This window comes from Pan paniscus, chromosome 7, assembly GCF_029289425.2.
Source record: "Pan paniscus chromosome 7, NHGRI_mPanPan1-v2.0_pri, whole genome shotgun sequence".
NCBI classification, from domain to species: Eukaryota; Metazoa; Chordata; class Mammalia; order Primates; family Hominidae; genus Pan; species Pan paniscus.
Window position 1 is genome coordinate 71,414,919 of NC_073256.2, and position 23,454 is coordinate 71,438,372.

General features: G+C 42.7%; 2 protein-coding genes across 19 annotated transcripts in view; one reads left to right on the forward strand and one right to left on the reverse strand.

The window, feature by feature from the left end:
* Positions 1-10,764, reverse strand: part of TMEM68 (transmembrane protein 68) — a 78,755-nt gene extending 67,991 nt beyond the window's left edge. For 7 of the 15 annotated variants that reach the window (XR_010112935.1, XR_008626393.2, XM_055116559.2 and 4 more), the window contains exon 1: positions 10,590-10,728. The gene's annotated coding sequence lies outside the window, so the exon portion shown is untranslated. Of the gene's footprint in view, positions 1-10,589 lie in introns of all 15 variants that reach the window. The other 8 variants (XM_063606766.1, XM_063606764.1, XM_055116558.2 and 5 more) reach the window with 2 other exon arrangements.
* A 178-nt stretch (positions 10,765-10,942) lies between these two features.
* TGS1 (trimethylguanosine synthase 1) overlaps positions 10,943-23,454 on the forward strand; it is a 51,721-nt gene continuing 39,209 nt past the window's right edge. For 3 of the 4 annotated variants that reach the window (XM_003823239.7, XM_063606763.1, XM_008976843.5), the window contains exons 1-3: positions 10,943-11,076; positions 20,065-20,129; positions 23,037-23,209. In XM_003823239.7, the coding sequence (XP_003823287.4) occupies positions 10,976-11,076; positions 20,065-20,129; positions 23,037-23,209 (339 nt within the window). In that variant the 5' untranslated portion in view covers positions 10,943-10,975. The remainder of the gene's footprint in view (positions 11,077-20,064; positions 20,130-23,036; positions 23,210-23,454) is intronic. The other variant, XM_034966106.3, reaches the window with a different exon arrangement.

Sequence of the window (23,454 nt, forward strand, 5' to 3'; positions counted from 1 at the left end):
GAATGAAACATTTCATCTAACTTCCTTGTAACCAATAGCATTTACTTGTGAGAAATCTGGTCTGTTATGGTTACAGGAGATGAACATAGCAAACATTGAGCCCACAACTTGGGCTTTATTTACATCATCATCTAATCAATCCATATAAAAAGTCAAATCACCAGCTGGGCGCAGTGGCTCACTCTTGTAATCCCAGCACTTTGGGAGGCCAAGGCAGGCGGATCACCTGAGGTCGGGGGTTTGAGACCAGCCTGACCAACATGGTGAAACTCCATCTCTACTAAAAATATAAAATTAGCTGGGAGTGGTGGTGCACGCCTGTAGTCCCAGCTACTCGGGAGGCTGAGGCAGGAGAAATGCTTGAACCTGGGAGGCGGAGGTTGCAGCGAGCCGAGATTGCACCATTGCACTCCAGCCTGGACAACAAGAGTGAAACTCCGTCTCAAAAAATAAAAATAAAAAAAGTCAAATCACTATAATTTACCCATGTTTGATCATTTAGAATGCAACATAGCAAAATTTAATACTTTTTATTTATTTATTTTTATTTTTGAGATGGAGTCTCGCTCTGTCACCCAGACTGGAGTGCAGTGGCAATCCTGGCTCACTATAACCACCGCCTCCTGGGTTCATGTGATTCTCCTGCCTCAGACTCTCGAGTAGCTGAGACTACAGATGCGTGCCACCACGGCTGGCTAATTTTTTTTTTTTTTTTTTTTTTAATAGAGATGGGGTTTCACTATGTTGGCCAGGCTGATCTCGAACTTCTGACCTCAGGTGATCCACCCGCCTCGGCCTCCCAAAGTGCTGAGATTACAGGTGTGAGCCACTGCACCCAGCTGAAATGTAATACTTTTTAAAATGAGAGCTTTTCCCAATAGGATAGCTATAGAAAATCACCAAAAATGGAAATTATCAAGTATTTGATGATGTAGAGAATTTAGAATTTCATATACTACTCATGGGAATGTAAAATGGTGTGGCTGCTGTGGAAATCAGTGTGGCAGTTCTTCAAAAAGCTAAACATAGAGTTACCATATGACCCTGCAATTCTATTCCTAGGTATATACCCACAAAACGATTGAAATATGTATTCACACAAAAATTTGTACACAAATGTTCACGGCAGCATTATTCATAATACTCAAAGAGTGGAAACAAATGAGTGGATAAATAAAATGTGGCATATACATACAATAGGATGTTACCCAGCCTCAAAAAAGCCACATTAATAGAAATGATTGCATTTCTATTAAATACCCAGAGCAGGCTAATCCATAGAGACAGCAAAATTAAGTGGTTGTCAGGGCTGGGGAGGGGAGAATGAAGAGTGACTGTTAATGGAAAAAAACAGAGGTATCTTTGGGATAATGAAAATGTTCTGGAATTAGATAGTAGTAACGGTTGTAAAATCTTGTAAATATACTAAAAACCACTGAACTATACACTTTTAAATAGTGAATGTTATGGTAAACTATATCTCAACTTAAAAAGAGCTTTTAAATATTGTTAATAAATTAACGAAATATATAACCCCTCATATATGTTAAAAGCAGCTTTTCTTAGCCCTGAAAACCAATCAGCATTTTTATGATCTGACCCTAATGACTGCTTAATAAAATTTCCTACAATAATCTAGTCGCATTTCCAAATTTTTTTTTTTTTTTGAGACAGACTCTTGCTCCAGTCACCCAGGCTGGAGTGCAGTGGCACTCACTGCAAGCTCCGCCTCCTGGGTTCACGCCATTCTCCTGCCTCAGCCTCCCGAGTAGCTAGGACCACAGGCACCTGCCACCATGTCTAGCTAATTTTTTTGTATTTTTTTTTAGTAGAGACGGGGTTTCACTGTGTTAGCCAGGATGGTCTCGATCTCCTGATCTCGTGATCTGCCCGCCTCAGCCTCCCAAAGTGCTGGGATTACAGGCATGAGCCACCACACCCGGCCCACATTTCCAATTTTTAACAGGATAGTAAAATCCTGTGATTTTATTTTATTTTATTTTATTTTTTTGAGACAGAGTCTCACTCTGTCACCCAGGCTAGAGTATAGTGGCTCACTGCAACCTCTGCCTCCTGCGTTCAAGCGATTCTTGTGCCCTAGCCTCCCAAGTAGCTGGGATTACAGACGTGCACCACCACACCCGGCTAATTTTTGTATTTTTAGTAGAGACAGGGTTTCACCATGTTGACCAGGCTGGTCTTCAACTCCTGGCCTCATGTGATCTGCCCACCTCGCCCTCCCAAATTGCTGAAATTACAGTTGTGAGCCACAGCACCAGGCCAAATTCTGTGATTTTAAAACTTTGTTTCAAACCTCCCCAGACAAACTGGTAACAGAATTACACCTCTTATCCTCTTAATCTACATTCTGATTGATTATACATACTTAAAGAACACAGTAATGGGAAGAGGGTCACAGTACAGGCAGAGATCCAGTGAGTGGACTACATGGAAACTTTTGTGAGACCTAGTAGTTCCTTAACACTGCTGTATGTAAGAACCCTGCCCACAAATCGTCAAACTTGATTTTGATTTAAACCCTTTCAGAACAGAAACTCAAAAGGTGTCCCATTCAGTCTTCACAACCATCCATCAGAACTACTAAAAAGGTCTTCCTTATACTTAACTTCCCCGTAACTTTTCCCTACTGGACCTAGTTTTGTACCACAGACCCTCTTCCATTAAACAACCTTGTAAGTTTAAAAACAGCTGCCATGAGCCACAAAATTCCTTCTCCAGTCAGAATCCTTAATTCTTTCAACTACTTCTCAGCCCCTGGTTTCTTAAGCTTTCAGCACTCAAGACCACTCCGAGTTGCTGACTCCAGTTATCTGATACTGACAACACCATGTACGGTAACCCCTGTGCCTCCGTTTGCTAAAACCTATAAAACTAGGATAATAATCCTAACTACCTCATGAGATTACTGTGATTACATGGGCTAATCTGTGTAAAGAGCCTAGAATACCTTACATGTAATCAGTATTACATGTTTGCTATCGCTATCATTCATAGAATCACAGCAGCTTTTTTGGTAACTCGATCATACTGACTCATTCAGCTAAAAATATGCTACTATTTTCTACATCTCTACAAACTACACTTGAAAAAAACCTTTTTGAGCCCAGCAAAGATTATATATCTCATCTGCTTATTAACTTTCATGAGGTGGGCTAAGACATAGCCTATCCTTTCAGTCTGTTTCGGGAACACAGTGGATGACATGAATGGGCTTAGGAGCCAGACTGCACATACTGGAATACTGGCTTTACAGTCTTAAGCAAGTTACACCTCTCTGTGTCTCATTGTTTCTCTGAAAATGAAGATGATAAATCATTCTATAAAGACCTATTTAGCACCTATGTACCCTAATATGTACCACCCACTTCCTCAGCAGCAAATAAAGCAAAGTCTACAACCTCAAGTGACTTACATCCTAGAGGGGGAAGATAGACCGTAAACAAAGAACTAGTAAATACATGCTAGGTCAGATGATGACAGGTGCTAGGGAGAAAGATAAACAGCAGTGTAAGAAGAATATGGAGTTCTATGTCAGGCACGGGAGTAGGGGAAAGGAGGGGGTTGCTATGTTATATAAGGCATTCTGGGAAGACTTCTCTAAAAGATATTTTTCAGCAGAAACCTGAGGAAGGAAGGAAGCAAACCGTGTGGATACTTAGGGGAAGACATTCCTAGCTAAATGAACAGCAAGTGCAAAATATGTGCACTTGGTGTGGCCTGAGGAGCAGCAAGGATGCCAGGCTGAGAAAGTGACAGGGAGGGCACTTGGAAATGGACCAGAGAGGCAACACTGTAGAGCTTTCTATGCACGCTTTTTTTTTTTTTTTTTTTTTTGAGATGGAGTCTGGCTCTGTTGCCCAGGCTGGAGTGCAGTGGCGTGATCTCCACTCACTGCAAGCTCCGCCTCCCGGGTTCACACCATTCTCCTGCCTCAGCCTCCCGAGTAGTTGGGACTAAAGGTGCCCGCCACCACGTCCGGCTAATTTTTTGTATTTTCAGTAGAGACAGGGTTTCACCGTGTTAGCCAGGATGGTCTCGATCTCCTGAACTTGTGATCCGCCTGCCTCGGCCTCCCAAAGTGCTGGGATTACAGGCATGAGCCACCGTGCCCGGCCTCTATGCACTCTTTTATCTAAGTGAGATGGAGAAGGCATCAGAGGGCACTGAGCAGAAGGGTGAGGTTGCCTGGCTTGGGTTTTAAGTGGCTGCTGTGTTGAGAATATACTACACAGGGAGCAAATAGGAATATTTGCAATACGTGATGAAAGTGGCTTACATACACGTGGCAGAGGGAAGGCAGTAGGAAATGGTCAGTTTCTGGATATATTTTGAAGATAAAGCCAACAGGATTTGCTAATAAATTGATGTAGAATCTGAGATAATTATATGGTGTTTTGGCAACCTGAGTTTGTATCCTGGGAGGCTCTGCCACTTACCATGTGACCTAGCAAGTACTTAAACATCTTTCTGCCTCAGTTTCTTCATCTGTAAAATAAAAATAGCATCTACCTAATAAGACTATCGTGAAGATTACGTGTAAAAAAACTCTTAGAAGAGTGCTTTCTACCATATAAGCATTAACTACTGCTATCATCATTATTATTCACTTATAAGCATTAACTATTGCTTGTAAGCATCTAAGCATAGTTAATGCTTATCGCATATAAGCATTAACTATTGCTATCATCATTATTATTCGCTTGCTTGTGAAAAAATAAGAGTTGCAGGAAGAACAGGTTTGAGGGTGGGATGGAGATCAGGAATTCCACTTTAAACATGTTAAGTTTAAGATGTCTATTGGACATCCAAGTGAAGACATTAAGTAGGCAGCTGGACATCAGCAGTTTAGCAGGAAGATCAGGAGGAGGATACAGGGTATAAGCGGATGGCCCTGATATAAATCTAGGAATTGGTAGCATATAGACAATATTTAAAACCATGGAACTAGAGAAGATCCCTCCAGGGAACGAATATAGAGTAAAAAAGAATTTCTGGCCAGGCGCAGTGGCTCACACCTGTAATCCCAGCACTTTGGGAGGCCGAGGCGGGAGGATCACCTGAGGTTAGGAGTTCGAGACCAGCCTGACCAACATGGAGAAACCCCGTCTCTACCAAAAATACAAAATTAGCCGGGCGTGGTGTCGCACGCCTATAGTCCCAACTACTTGGGAGGCTGAGGCAGGAGAATCGCTTGAACCTGGGAGGTGGAGGTGCAGTGAGCTGAGATCATGCCACTGCACTCCAGCCTGGGCAACAACAGCGAAACTCAGTCTCAAAAAAAAAAAGAATTTCCAGGACTGAGTCTTGAGGCACCCAACATTTTAGAAGTTGGGAAGACAATGGCAAGCCAGCCTCCTCCTTGCAGAAGTAGTATCCTGGAAGTAAGAGCTTCAAGAAGGAAGGCATATTCTGCTGTTTTAAATGCTGCTGACAGGCCTAGTAAAGTAAGAGATCACTTCCTTCCTGTAGGAGACAGCTTTAAAAAAAAAAAAAAAAGAAACAAATGATAATTGATCACTGGATTTTACAACACAAAGGAAACTGGCAAACCCTGGTAAGAGCTGTTTTGGTATAGTGGGAAACAAAACACTTTGGACAGGAGAGGACAGAAGCAGCTCCCCTTTACCCTTGAAGTTCAAGAATGAATGGGAGAAAATGAATTGGAAACAGCAAATATAAAAACTCACAAAGGAGGAAAGAAACAGGTGGGTATCTAAAAGGGAATACAGGTGAGTTGTTCCTTGCTGCTGCTGCAGCTGTTGCTTTAAGACAGAGGCCAGGCATGGTAACTCACACCTGTAATCTCAGCACTTTGGGAGACTGAGGCAGGAGGATCGCTTGAAACCAGAAGTTCAAGACCAGCCAGGCAATATAGTAAAAACTCATCTCTAAAAAAAAATTTAGGCCAGGTGCGGTGGCTCACACCTGTAATCCCAACACTTTGGGAGGCCAAGTAGGGGCAGATCACTTGAGGCCAGGAGTTCAAGACCAGCCTGGGCAACACAGTGAAACCCCATCTCTACTAAAAATGCAAAAATTAGCCAGGTGTGGTGGTGCATTCCTGTAATCTCAGCTACTCGGGAGGCTGATGCACAAGAATGGCTTGAACCCAGGAGGTGGAGAGTGCAGTGAGCCGAGATCATGCCACTGCACTCCAGCCTGGACAACAGAGTGAGACTCTGCTCAAAAAGAAAAAAAAATTAAAAATTAGCCGGGCATGGTGGCATGTACCAATGATCCCAGCCACTTGGGAGGCTGAAGGGGGAGGATCACTTGAGCCTGGGAGGTAGAAGCTGCAGTGAGTCATGATCAAGCCACTGCACTCCAGCCTCAGTGAAAGAGCAAGAGACTCTGTCTTTAAAAAAAAAAAGGGCCAGGCACAGTGGTTCATGCCTGTAATCCCAGCACTTTGGGAGGCCAAGGCGGGTGGATCACTTCAGGTCAGGAGTTTGAGACCAGCCTGGCCAACATGGTAATGCCCTGTCTCTACTAAAAACACAAAAATTAGCCAGGCATGATGGTGCATACCTGTAGTCTCAGCTACTTGGGAGGCTGAGGCACTAGAATTGCTTGAACCCGGGAGGCAGAGGTTATATAAGCCGAGATTCTGACAGTGCACTCCAGCCTCAGGGACAGAGTGAGACTCCCATCTCAAAAAAAAAAAAAAAAGATAGGAGAAAATACACCCATGTTCAATGTCAACGATAATTCATCAATGGGAGTGAGAAACGGATGATGTAGGAGAGGAGATAATTGTTAGAGCTCTGTCCTTGACTAGGCCAAAGGGGACAGGATACAATGTACAAGTGGATGGCCCTGAGAAGTTTGTGCTAGATACTATTCTAAATATATCAGTAAATAAAATAGTTATCGAAGAAAACATATGAAAAACACTTACTTTCTGGCACATAGTAGGCACCTAACAAATGCTGGCTAAATATACAACTGAACTGTGTTCATCTAAAACTTTTTTTTTTGAGACAGAGTCTCACTCTGTCACCCAGGCTGGACTGCAGTGGCTCGATTTCGGCTCACTGCAACCTCCACCTCCCAGGCTCAAGCAGTTCTCATACCTCAGCCTCCCGTGTAGCTGGGACTACAGGCAAGCACCACTGCACCCAGCTAATTTTTGTATTTTTAGTAGAGATGGGGTTTTGCCATGTTGGCCAGGCTTGTCTGGAACTCCTGGCCTCAAGTGATCCGCCCGCCTCCACCTTCCAAAGTGCTCGGATTGCAGGCGTGAGCCACCCTGCTTGGCCTCATCTAAATCTTTAACAGAAATCTGGATCAAAACAGTATCCTAAAACCTGCTACCAGAGAACTATCACAGGAATTTGAATAAAATGCCTTTCAGTAGATAAAATGTAGCACTTACTTTTGATAATATGACAAAGTGTCTTTAAATCTCAATGCAACCCCTTAATTGTGCAGATAACAAAAAAAGTAAACACAGAAAGCCAAGTTTGCTTGCTTAAAATTACTAAATTAATTCAGTAAAAGCCAAGAACTAAAATTAAAATCTAGTCCTCTTACCTCCTGGTCTGGCTTCCAACACACTTTCTTTGATATATCTCTCTTTTTCTCTCTTGACAGAAAGAAAATATTAAGATTGCAATTTCTGTCTTCCCTATACTTCTGCCTGGCCCTTCCCCTTCCCCCTCAACTTACCTTGGGGTGTAACTGACTTCTTATCACTTTATTTTAATCCAAGAAAAATGACATGGGCCAGGGTGGCTCATGCCTGTGATTCCAACAGTTTTCGAGGCCAAGGTGGAAGGACTGCTTGAGTTCAGGAGTTTGAGACCAGCCTGGGGGCAACATACTGAGACCCTGTCTCTACCAAAAAAAGGTTCGCCAGGCATGGTGGCATGTTCCTGTAAGTTGCAGCTACTTGGAAGGCCAAGGCAGGAGGACTGCTTGAGCCCGTGGAGTGAAGACTGCAGTGAGCTATAATGATCACACCACTATACTCCAGCCTGGGCAACTGAGCAAGACCCTGTCTCGGGAGGGGGGGGGGACCTCTATGTACTAGAAGATGTTTTGGGGGAAATACAATATTTTAGTTATCAAAATTCCAGGTTATTTTCTACAGCCCCCCTGCTCCTAAAAATCTAAAATAAACACAGTCTAATGCATCACATATGAAGTATCTTAATTTCCCTATCTGGAAATCACGTAACTTTTGTAAAAACAAGTAGACAAGGCCAGGCGCGGTGGCTCATGCCTGTAATCCCAGCACTTTGCGAGACAGCGGCAGGAGGATCACCTGAGGTCGGGAGTTCGAGACCAGCCTGACCAATGTGGAGAAACCCTGTTTCTACAAAAAATACAAAATTATCCAGGTGTGGTGGCGCATGCCTGTAAACCCAGCTACTCAGGAGGCTGAGGCAGAAAATCGCTTGAACCTGGGAGGCGGAAGTTGCGGTGAGCCAAGATCGCACCATTGCACTCCAGCCTGGGCAACAAAAATGAATCCCCGTCTCCAAAAAAAAAAAAGTTGACAAGCTCAAATATCACCATATTGACATTGATGGTGAGGATATGGACCTTATAGATGTTTAAAATCAGAGTATTTCAAAAACTAATAAATCAGAACAGAGAACTTTTTGGCTTTCAATAAAACCTTAAGAAAGTGTATCTATTTTAGGCTGGGCTGAGTGGCTCATGCCTATAATCCTAACACTTTGGGAGGCTGAGGCAGGCAAATCACTTGAGCCCAAGAATTCAAGACCAGTCTGGGCAATATGGCAAAACCTTGTCTCTACAAAACACACACACACACACACACACACACACACACACACACACAAAATTAGGCAGGCATGGTGGCATGCCTGTAGCCCCAGCTACTCGGGAGGTTGAGGTAGGAGGATTGCTTGAGCCTGGGAGGTGGAGGTTGCTGTGAGCTGCGATCGCGCCACTACACTACAGCCTGCGTGACAGAGCAAGATCCTGTCTCAAAAAAAAATAATAAATAAAAAAAGAAAGTATATCTATTTTGAACACCCATTACCAGTACTTTTCCATTTTACTTTTAGTATATAAGTCACATTGAGAACATTCTGAAAATGCCAATTAAAAGATATAGTCACTGAAAAACAAGTTTTCCTGTTTCCTTTCTGCATATTTAATAATGGTTTAACAGAGGTACAGCACTGTTTTACTGAATAGGACTTCTACTTCAAACCATGAATAAAGCTGCAATTTAGTATTTGTCAAGATAGCTGGTAAATCTAATCCTTTTAGCTTTAATACTTTTTTTATTTCAAGCTTTAAACTCAAGGTTCTGATACAAATTACCCTTCAAGACTTTTTTTTAATCCTAGAATGCCCAACTTCTAGCTAAAATCTTCCACTCTGTTTCATAATTACTGTTCTACCCTTATTATCGTAATCCAGCTACTCATCCCAATAATGCTGCACATCTATACTGGTATATCTGTAACCGTGCAGCACTCTTACCTTCTTGAACCACCAAAATCAGCCTATCTCCGACCTCAAAGTAGGGCAGCAGTAAGGAGGTGGGAATAAACATTTGAAAATGAATATTTCCACTAACTAGTAAATGTGGCCAAAATACTATTGAAAATACCATTCAAAATGCCTGAATTTTAGCTCAGTTTTTATATAGTTCTGAAGAAGTACCAACACTATTTTGGCATTTCGTAGCACCAACCACGTCCGAAGCGCTCCAACTTTCAAGTCTGAGCTTGTCTCTGAAGAAGTTGCCCGTGCAGCCTCCATGAATACCACACACCAAATACTAACTGCTTTTTACAGACCCAGCAATGCTGCTGTTTCCATTTTCTCCATCCTATTTATGCGCACATGAACTTTTTTCTTATTAGATAATTAGTAACTTGAAGGCAGAGACCTGTTTTACAGGCTGCAAACCCCAGGGACCGAGACAGCACTTGACGCCTACAAGGTCCAAACCGACGCCAACGATTAAGCGCACAAAGGAAAGGTGTAATATACATCATTTCGTTTAGTCCTCCCTGCAGCCTCATGTAGTAGTTACTATTAATCATCCCCATTTCACAGGTGATCAAAGGTAGGCTCAGAAAGGTGAAGTTGCCTGCCCAGGTCACAAGGTAGGACCAGGATTCCAAGCCTGATCGGTCTGGATACGAACGCTCTACCCACGCGGCCTTCCCCCTACACTCTCGGGATCACCACACACTTCCCCTCGGCTTTTACACCGGAGGCTCGACCTGGGTCCCGGAATCAGCGAAGCCACTGGGCAAGCCTAGAGGCCTCTAGAGAGGCTAGAGACGCCTCGCCCTACCAGATGCATTAGGATGAAACGCGCCGAACCGAAGGTTTAGAGCGCCAGGGGAGAAGAGGGGCGGGGAGAGCAGGCTCTTTGACCCAGAGGAGGGAAGATCTCCACACCCGGCCACTCTGGCGCTGGGGCGCAACACTGAGGCCGGCGGGAAGCCGAGCCTGCCCGCGCAGAGACTGGGGATTCCGAGGCGGCTCCTGGGAGACCGGACGCGCGCGGCCTCCGCCGCTCCCAGTCCCGCCAGACCCGATGCCGGGCTGGAGAAGCGCGGGGGCCGACGCACCTCGGATAGGCGGGGGCAGGGGCAGCTCTCCTTTACCCTAGAGCGGCGACAGAAGCTCTTCGGGGGATCAGTGGCCAAGGGGGCGGACAGATTTGCACGGCGGATTCCTCCGAAGCAACCCGTGTGAAAGAAGCCAAGCGGAGGCTGCAGCCCGGGCCGCGATGGGGATGACACCGCCCGTGGTCCCGCCCCTTCCCGTGGCCCCTCGGAGCCACTTCCGGCGGCGGCGTCCTGGCTAGTTCCTGGCGCGAGCGACCCCGGGCCAGTTTCTATCTCCTCATCCAGGGCTTGCGGGCGAGGCCTGTTTTAAGTCTCCAGTAACCGAGCGGAGGCCCGGCAGGCGCGACCCGGGCTGCGTACGTCAGAGCTGCCTCCGAAGTGGTAAAATGTGCTGCGAGAAGTGGAGCCGCGTGGCGGAAATGTTTCTCTTCATTGAGGAGCGGGAGGATTGTAAGATACTGTGCCTTTGCTCCAGGGCATTTGTGGAGTAAGTAGAAAAGAGAATCTCTTCATGTTCTAGCACAGTCATTACCCAGAAATGTAGGTTTTGCAAACGTGGTTGGAATTGATCCCTGAAAGCAGCCAGAACATCTGACCCTTGGGCACGGTGATGTTTAAGAAAAACAAAACCCTCAGACATGACGGAGTGGTCGCCCACTGCCATTATTTTTATGTGAAGGACTACATCTACTTGGTAGGCTGCTATGAAAAAATGTCGTAGGTGCTATATGTCATCTCATATTTGTAAATCGAGGGGACATTTAAAAATTGGGGGAAAGCGACATGTAAAATGAAATCTCTAGTAGATATGATGTCATAAAGTGAAAGTTTAAAGTTGAGTGACTTGCTTTGGTTAACGTCTTTTTTTAAACCTAAAAATCTACTTAAGCCCAAATGCACATAATTAAAACTTCAAACTAGTTGAGATAAAAGACTTAACCATATTTACATCAGTTTTTGTGGTATCTTCATTTTGGGGAAATCTTTGAATCAGGTAAAAATTGCCCCACATGAAAAATAGCTAGTATGCAGAAATAATACCGCCAAGAGACTTGAATTCTAGGAATTGTTTCCTTTATATTAAATGCGTAAGTTAAACCACTTGAATCTTTTTTTCATCTCTATAACGGGTATATTTAATCTCACATGCTTATTTGTTAGAGTTAAATCCTTGTGGAAGTGAATTTAATGTGATAGACTTTTAATATAGTTTAATATAGTAGGATTTAAGTTTGAAGGAATTCATTTTTCTCGTGTAATTTTGTGGAGTAATTTGAAAACGCAAAAAGAAGTTAAACTTGTTAAATTTAATGTAAAAAGTATTGTCGCCTTTTTAGTCAGGCATGCATGTAATCATACAATCATTCAGAAAATGTTTTTTGTGCTCTTGTATATCAAGTATGCTGGTAGGCACTGAGGTACAAGACATTCTGTCCTTACATGTATTGAGTTTACTTCCTAGCAGAGAAGATCAATATTAAGACAACTGGTTACATTATTACTTGGTTGGTTATAGTTATAAGGGCTATGAGAGAGAAGTGCAGGATGCTGTGAAAACAAATAACTTTTTCCAAAGGTCACAGAGGTTTCTTTGAGGAAGTAGCTTTTGGAAAGAAGTCTAAGGGGGATAAATTGGGGTGAGTTTCAGTGGGAGAAAGCGTTCTCTGCAGGCTGAACTCAGTAAAGGCCTTGAGGGAGCAAAAGAAAGCCTGGGAAACTGAACAAAATGGCTGGGAGGGAGGGCACGGTGGTGCACACCTGTAATCCCAGCACTTTAGGAGGCCGAGGAGTGAGGATCACTTGAGCCCGGAAGTTGGAGACTAGCCTGGGCAACATAACAACACCTCATCTGTACTGAAATTTTTTAAAAAAATTAGCCAGCTGTGGTGGCACATGCTTGTAGTCCCAGCTACTCTGGAGGCTTGGGCCAGATGCTCTCTTGAGCCCAGGAGATCCAGGCTGCAGTTAGCCATTGTCGTGCCTGGATGACAGAGCAAGACTCTGTCCCGAAAAAAAAAAGAAAAGAAAAGAAAAAAAACTGGGAAAGAAAGAAGATAGGGTGTGCACAGTAGGCAGGGTCAAAACCTGCAGGACTTTGTAGACTATAGGAAAACCTTAAGCTGGGGAATGACATGATCAGATTTGCATATTTAAAATACTACTCAGGCCGCAGTGTGGAGGATTGTTTGGAGGAAGAGAACCACTTAAGACCATTGTTTAGGCAAGAGATTATAGTGACTTGGATTAGGATAAATGGCAGCAGAAATGGAGAAAGGAAGAAAGATGGGAGAAAACTTGTTGGGGGTGGGGACTGAATTGTATTGCTGCCTTTCACTGAGGTAGGGATCACTGGAGAATCATGAATTTTATTTTGGGTCAATGGAGAAGAGATTATGAGTTTGATTTTATACATTTTGATTTGGGGGTATCTGTGAGATAACCAAGAGTAGATGGTATAAGCAGTTAGATATATTGATTTGGAGCGCTGGAGAAGTCTGGGCTAGTTTTAAAAACTTGAGCCATTTAGCCTTAGATAGTAATTGAACCCATGAATGAAGGGTGGGGGAGGGGGACCCATCTTTGAGGAATTCCAGCACTTTTTAAAGACAAGAAGAGATGGATTAACTAGGAAACAGACAAGCCTAAGTACACTGTCACCAAGTGTTTCAGTGAAGGTGTAATCAACATTGGAAAGCTGCCAAAATATCAAGCAAAATGAGGACTAAAAGTATCCACTAGAATTGACTAAATCCCTTGGATCGATTGACTGTAGCAGGAAGAGCCGCAGACAAAACCCCTCAGACACCAGGTTAAAGAAGGAAGGGGTTTATTCGTCCAGGAGCATCGGCAAGACTCCTGTCTCAAGAGCCGAGCTCCCCGAGCGAGCAATTCCTGTCCCTTTTAAGGGCTTACAACTCTAACGGGGTCTGCATGAGAGGATCGTGATTGATTGAGCAAGCAGGGGGTACGTGACTGGGGGCTGCATACACCACTAATTAGAAAGGAACCGAACTGGACAGGGATCTTCACTGTGTCTTTTTTTTTTTTTTTTTTTTGAGACAGAGTCTCGCTTTGTTGCCCAGGCCAGAGTGCAGTGGCGAGATCTCTGCTCACTGCAAGCTCCACCCCCTGGGTTCACGCCATTCTCCTGCCTCAGCCCACCAAGTAGCCGGGAATACAGGCACCCGCCACAATGTCCAGCTAATTTTTTGTGTATTTAATAGAGACGGGGTTTCACTGTGTTAGCCAGGATGGTCTCTGTCTCCTGACCTCTGATCCACCCACCTTGGCCTCCCAAAGTGCTGGGATTACAGGCGTGAGCCACTGCTCCCGGCCCAGTGCCTTTTTTATGCAAATAACTGATTAGGTCAGGGGTGGATCTTTAACTACCAGGCCCAGGGTGTGGCGCCGGGCTGTCTGCTTATGGATTTCATCTCTGCCTTTTAGTTTTTACTTCTTTCTTTGGAGGCAGAGATTGGGCATAAGACAATATGAGGGGTGGTCTCCTCCCTTAGATGACTTATTAAATGCCACCACTAATTGTTCTACATTTTGTACTGACAGAGACTCTCCTTAACCAGACTTTACACAGGCTCTGAGTGAGCTCTCCTTTTGATAAGGCCTTGTCATTTGGGACTTGTCTTCAACCTGTCTGGTCCAGTTTTAACAAGAATCTTTCTAAGTCCATTAGTTTTTTTGTTTGTTGGTTTTTTTTTGGTGGTGGCGGGGTGGTTCTTGGGTGTTTTTTTTGTTTTGTTTTTTGGGTTTTTGGAGGTTTATTTTGAGACTGGGTCTCACTTTGTCACCCAGGCTGGAGTGCAATGGTACAATCACAGCTCACTGCAGCCTCAACTTCCCTGGCTCAAGCAATCCTCCTACCTTAGCCTCCTGGGTAGCTGGGACCACAGCTATGCACCACCATACCTGCCTGATTTTTTTATTTTTTGTAGAGACAGGGATCTCACCTTGTTGCCCACACTGGTCTGTAATACCTGGGTACAAACAGTTTTCCCACCTCAGCCTCCCAAAGTGCTGGGATTACAGGTTTTTTTTTTTTTAGCTAGAATCCTGCTAAGTCCATGTAGCAAGATCTTCCCACCCTTCGTATCTGATCACTCTGGCCTGCCCTCAGCAAGAATACTGTTGGTATAGCAACAATCCCCCCACGCTGGATGTCTCCCCTTAGTAATTTTCCATCCACTGACCACGCCCCCTGAATTCTGCCCATTGGCTATCTTCAGCTGTCTTTGCTATATTTGAAGTTAAGCAAAATTTCTCTCCATTGCCATTTATCTTTTTTTTTTTCCTCTTTTGAGACAGAGTCTCACTCTGTCACCCAGGCTGGAGTGCAGTGGCATGATCTCAGCTCACTGCAGCCTCTGCCTCCCAGATTCAAGCAATTCTCGTGCCTCAGCTTTCCAAGTAGCTGGGATTACAGGAGTGCACCACCATACCCGGCTAATTTCTGTATTTTCAGTAGAGATGAGGTTTTACCTTGGAGGCTGGTCTGGAGCTCCTGACATCAAGTGATCTGCCCGCCTTGGCCTCCCAAAGTGCTGGGATTACATGCATGTGGCTACCATTATGTTGATTACTATCGCAATTATCCTAAATAAAGCCTTTCTTTACCGTTTTAACAAATGTCAGAATAATTTAAATTTTTTTTTTTTTTAATTTAAGCCTTCTAGCAGCCCCCTGAGGTATGTCTTGTTATCCTCACTTATTCAAGTAGAAAATTGAGTCTTGGCTGGTTGTGGTGGCTGACATCAGTAATCCAAGTACTTCAGGAGGTTGAGACAGGCAAATCGCCTGAGCCCGGAAGTTCAAGACCAGTCTGGGCAACATGGCGAAACCCCATCTCTACTAAAAATACAAAAAATTAGCCAGGCATGGTGGGGCACTCCTGTAGTCCCAGCTATTCTGGAGGCTGAGTCCAGGAGGTAGAGGCTGCAGTGAGCCATGATCGTACCACTGCACTCCAATCCGGGTGACAGAATGAGACCCTGTCTCAGAGTCTCAGTAGTGGCCTAAAAAAAATCACATAGCCAGTAAATGGCAGCCTTGGAATTCTACCGCACATCTATATGACATGAGAGCCTTTCTACTATGCTACCAGTTGGCATAGAATACGATTTCATTGAATCTCCCTCATTAAGGTATTTAAGTAGTCTAAAGTCACTAGAACAACTGGTGTTCTGTTCAGACACTTTAACATTAATATAGATTCGTGGAGATAGAGGACTATTCTGGAAACTGAAGAGCCTGTATTTCCCTCTGATCATACTCATGTGACAGTGTCTGATGGTGATCTCTAGTCTTTCATATATGATACAACGAAATTGTTTGATATGTTTTCCCCCCAACAGGTTCCTGAGTCAGAATTTAAGAGTAGTGACCTTATAGACAGCATATCTGTGTGCTTTTACAAAACTCAGCTGTGTGGCCTTAGGCAAGTCACATATTATTTCTGTGATCCCCTTTTAACCTTTCAGAAAGGGCTTCCTTTCCATTTTACTACTTGAAAATGAAGCTGATTCACAGTCCCTTTGCAAAAGAGGAATTGCTACTTGTACTTCAGATATTGCTAAGAATCTTTTATTCGGCATTTATTTCAGCCGCCCGAGTGTCAGGTGCTGCAATAGAAAGATGACTTAGGCATCATAGTGATGATTGCTATATTCAGAGGTATGAGGATAAGAATTCAGGTGGCTGCTTAGGGCTCTAAGGAGAGCAGTATCTTAGTGGGATTACTACAATCCAGGTTGGGTCTCCTGCTTTACAATTCAAGTCAGTAGTTAAGATTTATTTAGTCCTTACGTGTGCCAGGTCCAGAAATTACAACAAATCTTCTATTTTTGAGGCCATCAATTCATCCAGAGTCATTATGCTCTGTGGATTAAGGTACACTAATCAAACTCAAAGACAGCTTTATAGAGACTACTTAGCAAGTATAATGGAAATTCTTCAAATGCCAGGCATTAGAAATATATCATTCCCGGTGATGAATGCTCTTGGAGATACTTGAAAGTTTTAAGTAAGAAACAGTTTTCATAAAAATATAACAGCTGGTATTCTCTTGTTGTTGATCTTTCTGCCTCAAATTATCAAGCAGCCTTGGAACATACGGTAATAACCTTGGACATCTGATTTACCTCTCACCCATGAGGAAAGGCCTTTCTGCCTCTTTCTCAGGACCTGACCTGTTAAGCTGGGCCCATCCTCCAGAAGGCTTACAGGCTAGCACTGTGGTGGGACCAAAAAGCTCACTAGAAAAAAATACCTGGCTCTGTGTAGGAGATGCAGGCCAGGAAAGGAGAGTCACCTTGCAGTCAGTGGCAGCCCAGGCCACATGCTTAATTCACGGCCCACAGTATGATCGGGTACTGATGCTACTTTTAGGAAGCCCTCCTTCTAAAAGAGAAGAGAGAGAGAATATAAGTTATGAAATATAAAAAGTTGAGAAGATTTCTCAACTCACACCTCTAGAAAATAATACACAATTGGATTTGAATCAGAATGACTTTTAAAACACTATTTAATGACCATCTTATCAATTCCATTGAATTTCATCTTTTTGAACTGAAACATGTATGCTTTTCATTACAAATAATTTCATACGTATTCTTTTTTTTCCTTTTTTTTTTACTTTAAGACAGAGTCTTGCTCTGTCTCCCAGGCTGGAGTGCACTGGCAACCTCCACCTCCTGGGTTCAAGCAGTTCTCATGCCTCAGCCTCCCAGGTAGCCAGGACTACAGGCCCACACTACCACACCCAGCTAATTTTTGTATTTTTAGTAGAGACAGGGTTTCACCATGTGTGCCAGACTGGTCTCAAATTCCTAGCCTCAAGTGAGCCACCCACCTCAGCCTCCCAAAGTGCTAGGATTATAGGCATGAGCCACCATGTCTGGCATGGCTTTTTTTTTTTTTTTTTTTCTTTTTTTTTGAGTCAGAGATTCGCTCTGCTGCTGAGGCTGGAGTGCAGTAGTATGATCATTGCTTACTGCAGCCTCAACCTTCTGGGCTCAGGTGATTCTCCCAGCTCAGCCTCCCATGTAGCTAGAACCATAGGTGTGCACTACTACAGCTGACTAATTTTTTTTGTTTTTTCTAGAGGTGGGGTCTGACCTTGCATAACCTGGGTCTGTCTGATGTTTCATCAGGAATAGTTGGGTCATGCCTTAGCAGGAGTGCCACAGAAATGATGCTATGCCCAGCTCTGTGGGGCCTCAGGAGGCACTTTTTGTAGACAGTATACCATCATGGGTGATGTTGCTGAATGCCAGGTTTTCTACTGTAAAGTCACAATAGTTCCCTTTGTATTAATCAGTATTTTGTGGGGGCATATTCCAGTGTTATATCAGTATCCTGTTTTCCAGTAAACCCACAAGCCTTGGCCTTCATTGCTAACTTCCACCTGAATCAGCTACCTCTGTGAAGGATGCCAAGGAGTAGTTCTTGTCTTCTTCGCTCCTACTGCATTTATTAGTTAGTATTCTGTAAGGAGCGCTTTCCCTTCTCTCCCCATGTATTTATTCATTTATGTTAACATGGAATCTAGATTCTTAGTTTACTAACAGGTTATATTCCATTGCTAACATTAATTTGGTGCTGATATTGTCTCTGATTTGGCCAGTGGGGAACTCTTTGAAGTGGCTCCTGTGTCCTTTTGGTATTTCTAGTGTTGAGTGCTTCCTAATCTTCTGGCATAAGATGACCCAGGTTTATCTTTTACAGTTCATGCTCCAACCTGGAATTGTCATTTCTCCAGGGCAACTTGGTTCCTTTCGTGGAAAATAGTATTTAGAAACCAAAAGCTGGCTGCTCATTGTGCTTATTGCTCCTGTGCCCTCTTAGTAGAGAGAGTTGAGCAGTGTTATATATGTGTGTTTTACACGCATACATGAATGTGTCTGTGTATATATACACGCATATGTAACACTTTTAAAAACTATTTTTATGTCTGCTGTGTATATAAACTTAAATGCCATGAGTTTATAACAGTACTTCTAATGTTGGCCCAACACCTGAGGGTTCTTTCTAGCCTTCCTTCCTATCAGATAATGTCTTGAGCCCACCTTGCTTTTAAATAACCTTCTTCATTTCTATTAAAAAAAAAAACCAAAACTTTTTTATTTAAAAACATTAAAATTAATTTTAAAATAACAAAGTAAATAAGTAACCTTCAACAAGGGGTATCTTGGCTAACATTATCTTCAACACATTTACATATTTGCTTATTATAACCAACTTGCAACCAACCATACTGGTCCTCACCTCCACCTGACACTTCAGTGCCTCATATCTTTAGGTGCTGGTGGGCAGACCAGTGATGCCCCCTGTGCAGCTCCTGCTTCCCACCCCCAGTGCCCATGTTCCTGGGGACCAGTTGCTGCCAAAGCACATTTGCACGTCACCCCCTTGCCTGTTCATCATCCTGCTGAGTCACCACCTACTTTACATTTAATATAGTATCTCCAAAAAAGAAGCAAGAGGATGTGAAATAGAGCAAGTACACTAGAATTTTATTTAGTTAAATTTATTGTAGCTCCATTAGAAAAGTTATGTTAGCTTCCACTTGCAATTGGCCTTCTTGTGGCAGTTACAGTGGAGTTTATTACAGCTGAATTTATAGTCAGGAAGATATTAAAAGCAGAGTCTTCCACTTTTTCTTAAGTATTCTGTTAGGTTTATTTTGGTAACCTTTGCTCAGACCATGAATACCTTGTCTACTGTTCACAATGGATAGTTTGTCTTATTAGCAAATGGATTAGTGTCTGCATATTGATTTATATGTATGTAAGCTAAATCTCTCCACTGTTACAACAAAATTTAGAGAACACCCCATTGTTTATGTATCATAAGGAATATCAGATGTCCAGAAGAACTTACACTTAATTAATTTATTTATTTATTTATTTATTTTGAGATAGATTTTTGCTCTTGTTGCCCAGGCTAGAGTGCAGTGGTGTGATCTCAGCTCACTGCAACCTCTGCCTCCCGGATTTAAGCAGTTCTCCTGCCTCAGCCTCCCGAGTAGCTGGGATTGTAGGCGCCTGCCACCACGCCCAGCTAATCTGTGTTTTCGATAGAGACGGGGTTTCATCATGTTGGCCAGGCTGGTCTCAAACTCCTGACCTCAGGTGATCTGCCGACTTCAGCCTCCCAAAGTGCTGGGATTACAGGTGGGAGCCACTGTGCCCAGCCTTAATTTTAGTAACTAGCAGTTATAGTAATAAATGCTACCATGTGTTAAGCATTGTGCTAAATATTTTACATATACTATCAGTCCTTACAACAACTCCATGACAAATGTATTATTACCTCTACATTATAAGTGAGGGAAATGTATTAGCAGATTGCTTTTCTGTTTCATAAGCTTTTTATTAATTAATCTATGATGGCTTGAGATTTCTTTCCCTCTAAACTGATGGCTTAATTCATTTCAATATGAACTGCTTAATCTGCTTCGCAGGGATCGAAAATTGTACAATTTGGGATTAAAAGGCTATTACATCAGAGACAGTGGCAACAATTCAGGTAATATAGTATAAAATTCTATAAACCTTTTTTGCTGAAATTAGCCATAATGTGTTAATTTATGTATAATTTGTTATAATATTGTATTGATTTGTTAGCATAAAATATAAATGCCAAATAATTCTGTAATCAGACAATTTTTATTTTCTTTTATAACATGGTTCTGGAATCTCTATGAAAGCAGATCTTTTATTTTTCTATAGCTCCTGTGCTGACTTAATGTAGCCTCTTTTGCTCTGTGCAGTGTTCCTTCCTGAGTTGCCGCCATTAGATAAGAGCAACCTGGAATTTAAAGCTTTGAAAAGTAGGGAATATGTGGTTTCTGGCTGGGCGTGGTGGCTCATGCCTATAATCCCAGCATTTTGGGAGGCCAAGGCAAGCAGATCACTTGAGGTCAGGAGTACGAGACCAGCCTGGCCAACATGGTAAAACCCCATCTCTAATAAAAATACAAAAATTATCCAGGTATGGTCGTGGGCACCTATAATCCCAGCTACTCAGGAGGCTGAGGCAAGAAAATCCCTTGAACCCAGGAGGCAGAGTTTGCAGTGAGCTGAGATTGTGCCACTGCACTCCAGCCTGGGCAACAGAGTGAGACTCCATCTCCAATTTAGAATATGTAAATTCTAATCATAATGCACTTCATGAGAAGTGTATTATGTAGGTAAATGCTGCAGGATAAAAAAATGCTGCAGGATAAAAATTCCAGGTGAACATCTATAGTCTTTTGCCTGAAGTAAAGAGACTGTCATCTTGGTTAACTTTCCCAAGTAACAAATATAATTTATACTGTACATTGAGCCTCACTTTGATGTCTCAAACTTCCCTACTGCATTTGTCCTTCCACATAGACCTTTTGTGTTCCTAGACACAGAGAAAATTACAGCGTGGAGTTAGAAGCCAAAGTCAGCCCAAGTACAGTGTCATAGTTACCTTCGGAAATCCTTTAACTCTCATGGCGATGGAACAAATTACTGTTTCTTCAGTTGATCACTGGATGGAATGTTTGGTTTGTGTTTCAGTGCTATGCTATACAAATAAAGTTCCTATAACACTAGGCTCCTCGAGCATAAGAAAATATGCATACTATGAAAGGAACATAAAACTTAGCTTACTCATTTTCTCCATTTTGCTGTCTCCTGAGCTTTCGTAAGTATATTTGAATGGAGTAGTGAGTGGAATCCCCTTCATTATTTAGAAAGGTATCTTTCTCCCTCTTGTAGTAGAATTTGCACACATGAGATTTCTCTTTATCAGTCTTCATTTTGGCTATGTAAGATTTACTGTTCTGTTGCCTGAGACCATCAAGCTGGAGTACAGCCCAATGCTAATTGAGTGTGCTAATACATAAAATGATTTTTTGTTATCTCACATTTTAAAGTTAATAGAGCACTTGAATGGCATATGTTCAATTAATGGTATAATTACTATTAGATAACCATATTGGTGTAAAGTAAAACTTACTTTGTTGTAATAAATGGTTTTTCTATAAGAATTAGATTTCAGAGAGCTTGAAAAAAATCTTTCAGTTTAGTGGATTTCAAACCTTTCTCTTTTTGAGAGAGAGAGAGGGTCTTGCTCTGTTGTCTGGGTGGCGATCGCTTAAGCATTCCTCTCACCTCAGCCTCCCAAGTAGCAGGGACTACAGGCACCACCACACCAGGGTAGTTTGTTTTTTGTTTTTTGGTTTTGTTTGTAGTGACAGGGTCTTGCTGTGTTGCTCGGGCTTATCTCAAACTCCTGGCCTCAAGCAGCCTCTCACAATGCTGGGATTAGAGCCATAAGCCACTGTGCCCAACCCCAGGATTTCAAACTTCTAATAGCAGAATCCTTTTGTTAAATCAGCTCTTCCACAGAATCCCGGAACCTAAATCCCAGTTGTATTGAAGTGTCTGTGAGGGGCATGAAGAGATACTCCTCACCCGTTCTTGTTAATACCTCCTAAAATAACTTCACAAATCATGATTTTTAAATTCACTGTCTTAGTTCAGTAATTTTGCAGATAAAGAATGTGAACATATAAGTATTTTCTCCACGTACCAGGGTTACATGGCCTGTTCTGTCTTCCTTCCATCCTCAGTATTTTGCACAGTGCCCAACATAGAGCAGATGCTCAATAAGAGTAAGTTAAATGGGCAGCTGGCTGAATAGTGGCAGGCAGAGCCCAGTAAGAAATTGTCTGTTGATTCTTCATTGGCTTTTTTTGTTACTAGTCCATATTACTGTCAATTGGTGTTTTTTGTTTTTATTTTTGTTTTGTTTTTTTTTTTGAGACGGAGTCTCGCTCTCTCACCCAGGCTGGGGCGCAGTGGCACAATCTTGGCTCACTGCAACGTCTGTCTCTCAGGTTCAGACAATTATCCTGCCTCAGCCTCCCGAGTAGCTGGAATTACAGCCTGGGCCCAGCTAATTTTTATATTTTTGGTAGAGACGGGTTTTCACCATGTTGGCCAGGCTGGTCTCAAACTCCTGACCTCAAGTGATCCGCCTGCCTCAGCCTCCGAAAGTGCTGGGATTACAGGTGTGAGCCACCGTGCCCAGCATACCGTCAATTGTTTTTTTGTTTGTTTGTTTTCTTTTTTTCCTTTAAAAATTGTAACTTTGCAGGCCAGGCAAGGTGGCATGCAACTGTAATCCTAGCTGCTTGTGAGGCTGAGGCAAGAGGACTGACTGAGCCCAGGAGTTCAGAGCTTTTTAGTGCATTATGATCACACCTGCAGATAGCCCTTATACTCCAACCTGGGCAGTGTTGTGAGACCCCCATCTCTAAAAAATAAAAAAAATTGTAACATTTGCATACCTTTATTTTGGGCGGGTCACTCTGGATCTCAGGTTTTTTTAAATGAGAATAAGAAAACCTGCCTCTTAAGTTTTCCTTAAAACTAAGTTAATAAATGGTGTCTATAGGAGACCAGGCAACAGAAGAAGAGGAAGGTGGTTATTCCTGTGGTACTGCAGAATCACATGACAGCAAAGGCATAGGCCTGGATGAAAGTGAACTTGATTCTGAGGCTGAACTCATGAGAAGTATGGGATTGCCACTTCAATTTGGTAGGATAACTGCACATAAGGATTTTGAGGTAAATATTAATTTACTTTTATTATTTCTCTCTCTTCGTTTTCTTTATAAAATATCACAAGGAATTACTTTTTATCAGATTAAATGCATTCACGATCAGCGCTCTCTACCTCTTTTTAAATGTATGTATTTATAAATTAACCAGAACTGTAAGTTGTAATATGTCCCAAGTGTGACTGTTCCTCCTCTTGGAAACTTAGATAGTATATCACTTGTTTGTGGAGCTAAAAGCCCATAGTGGGGCTT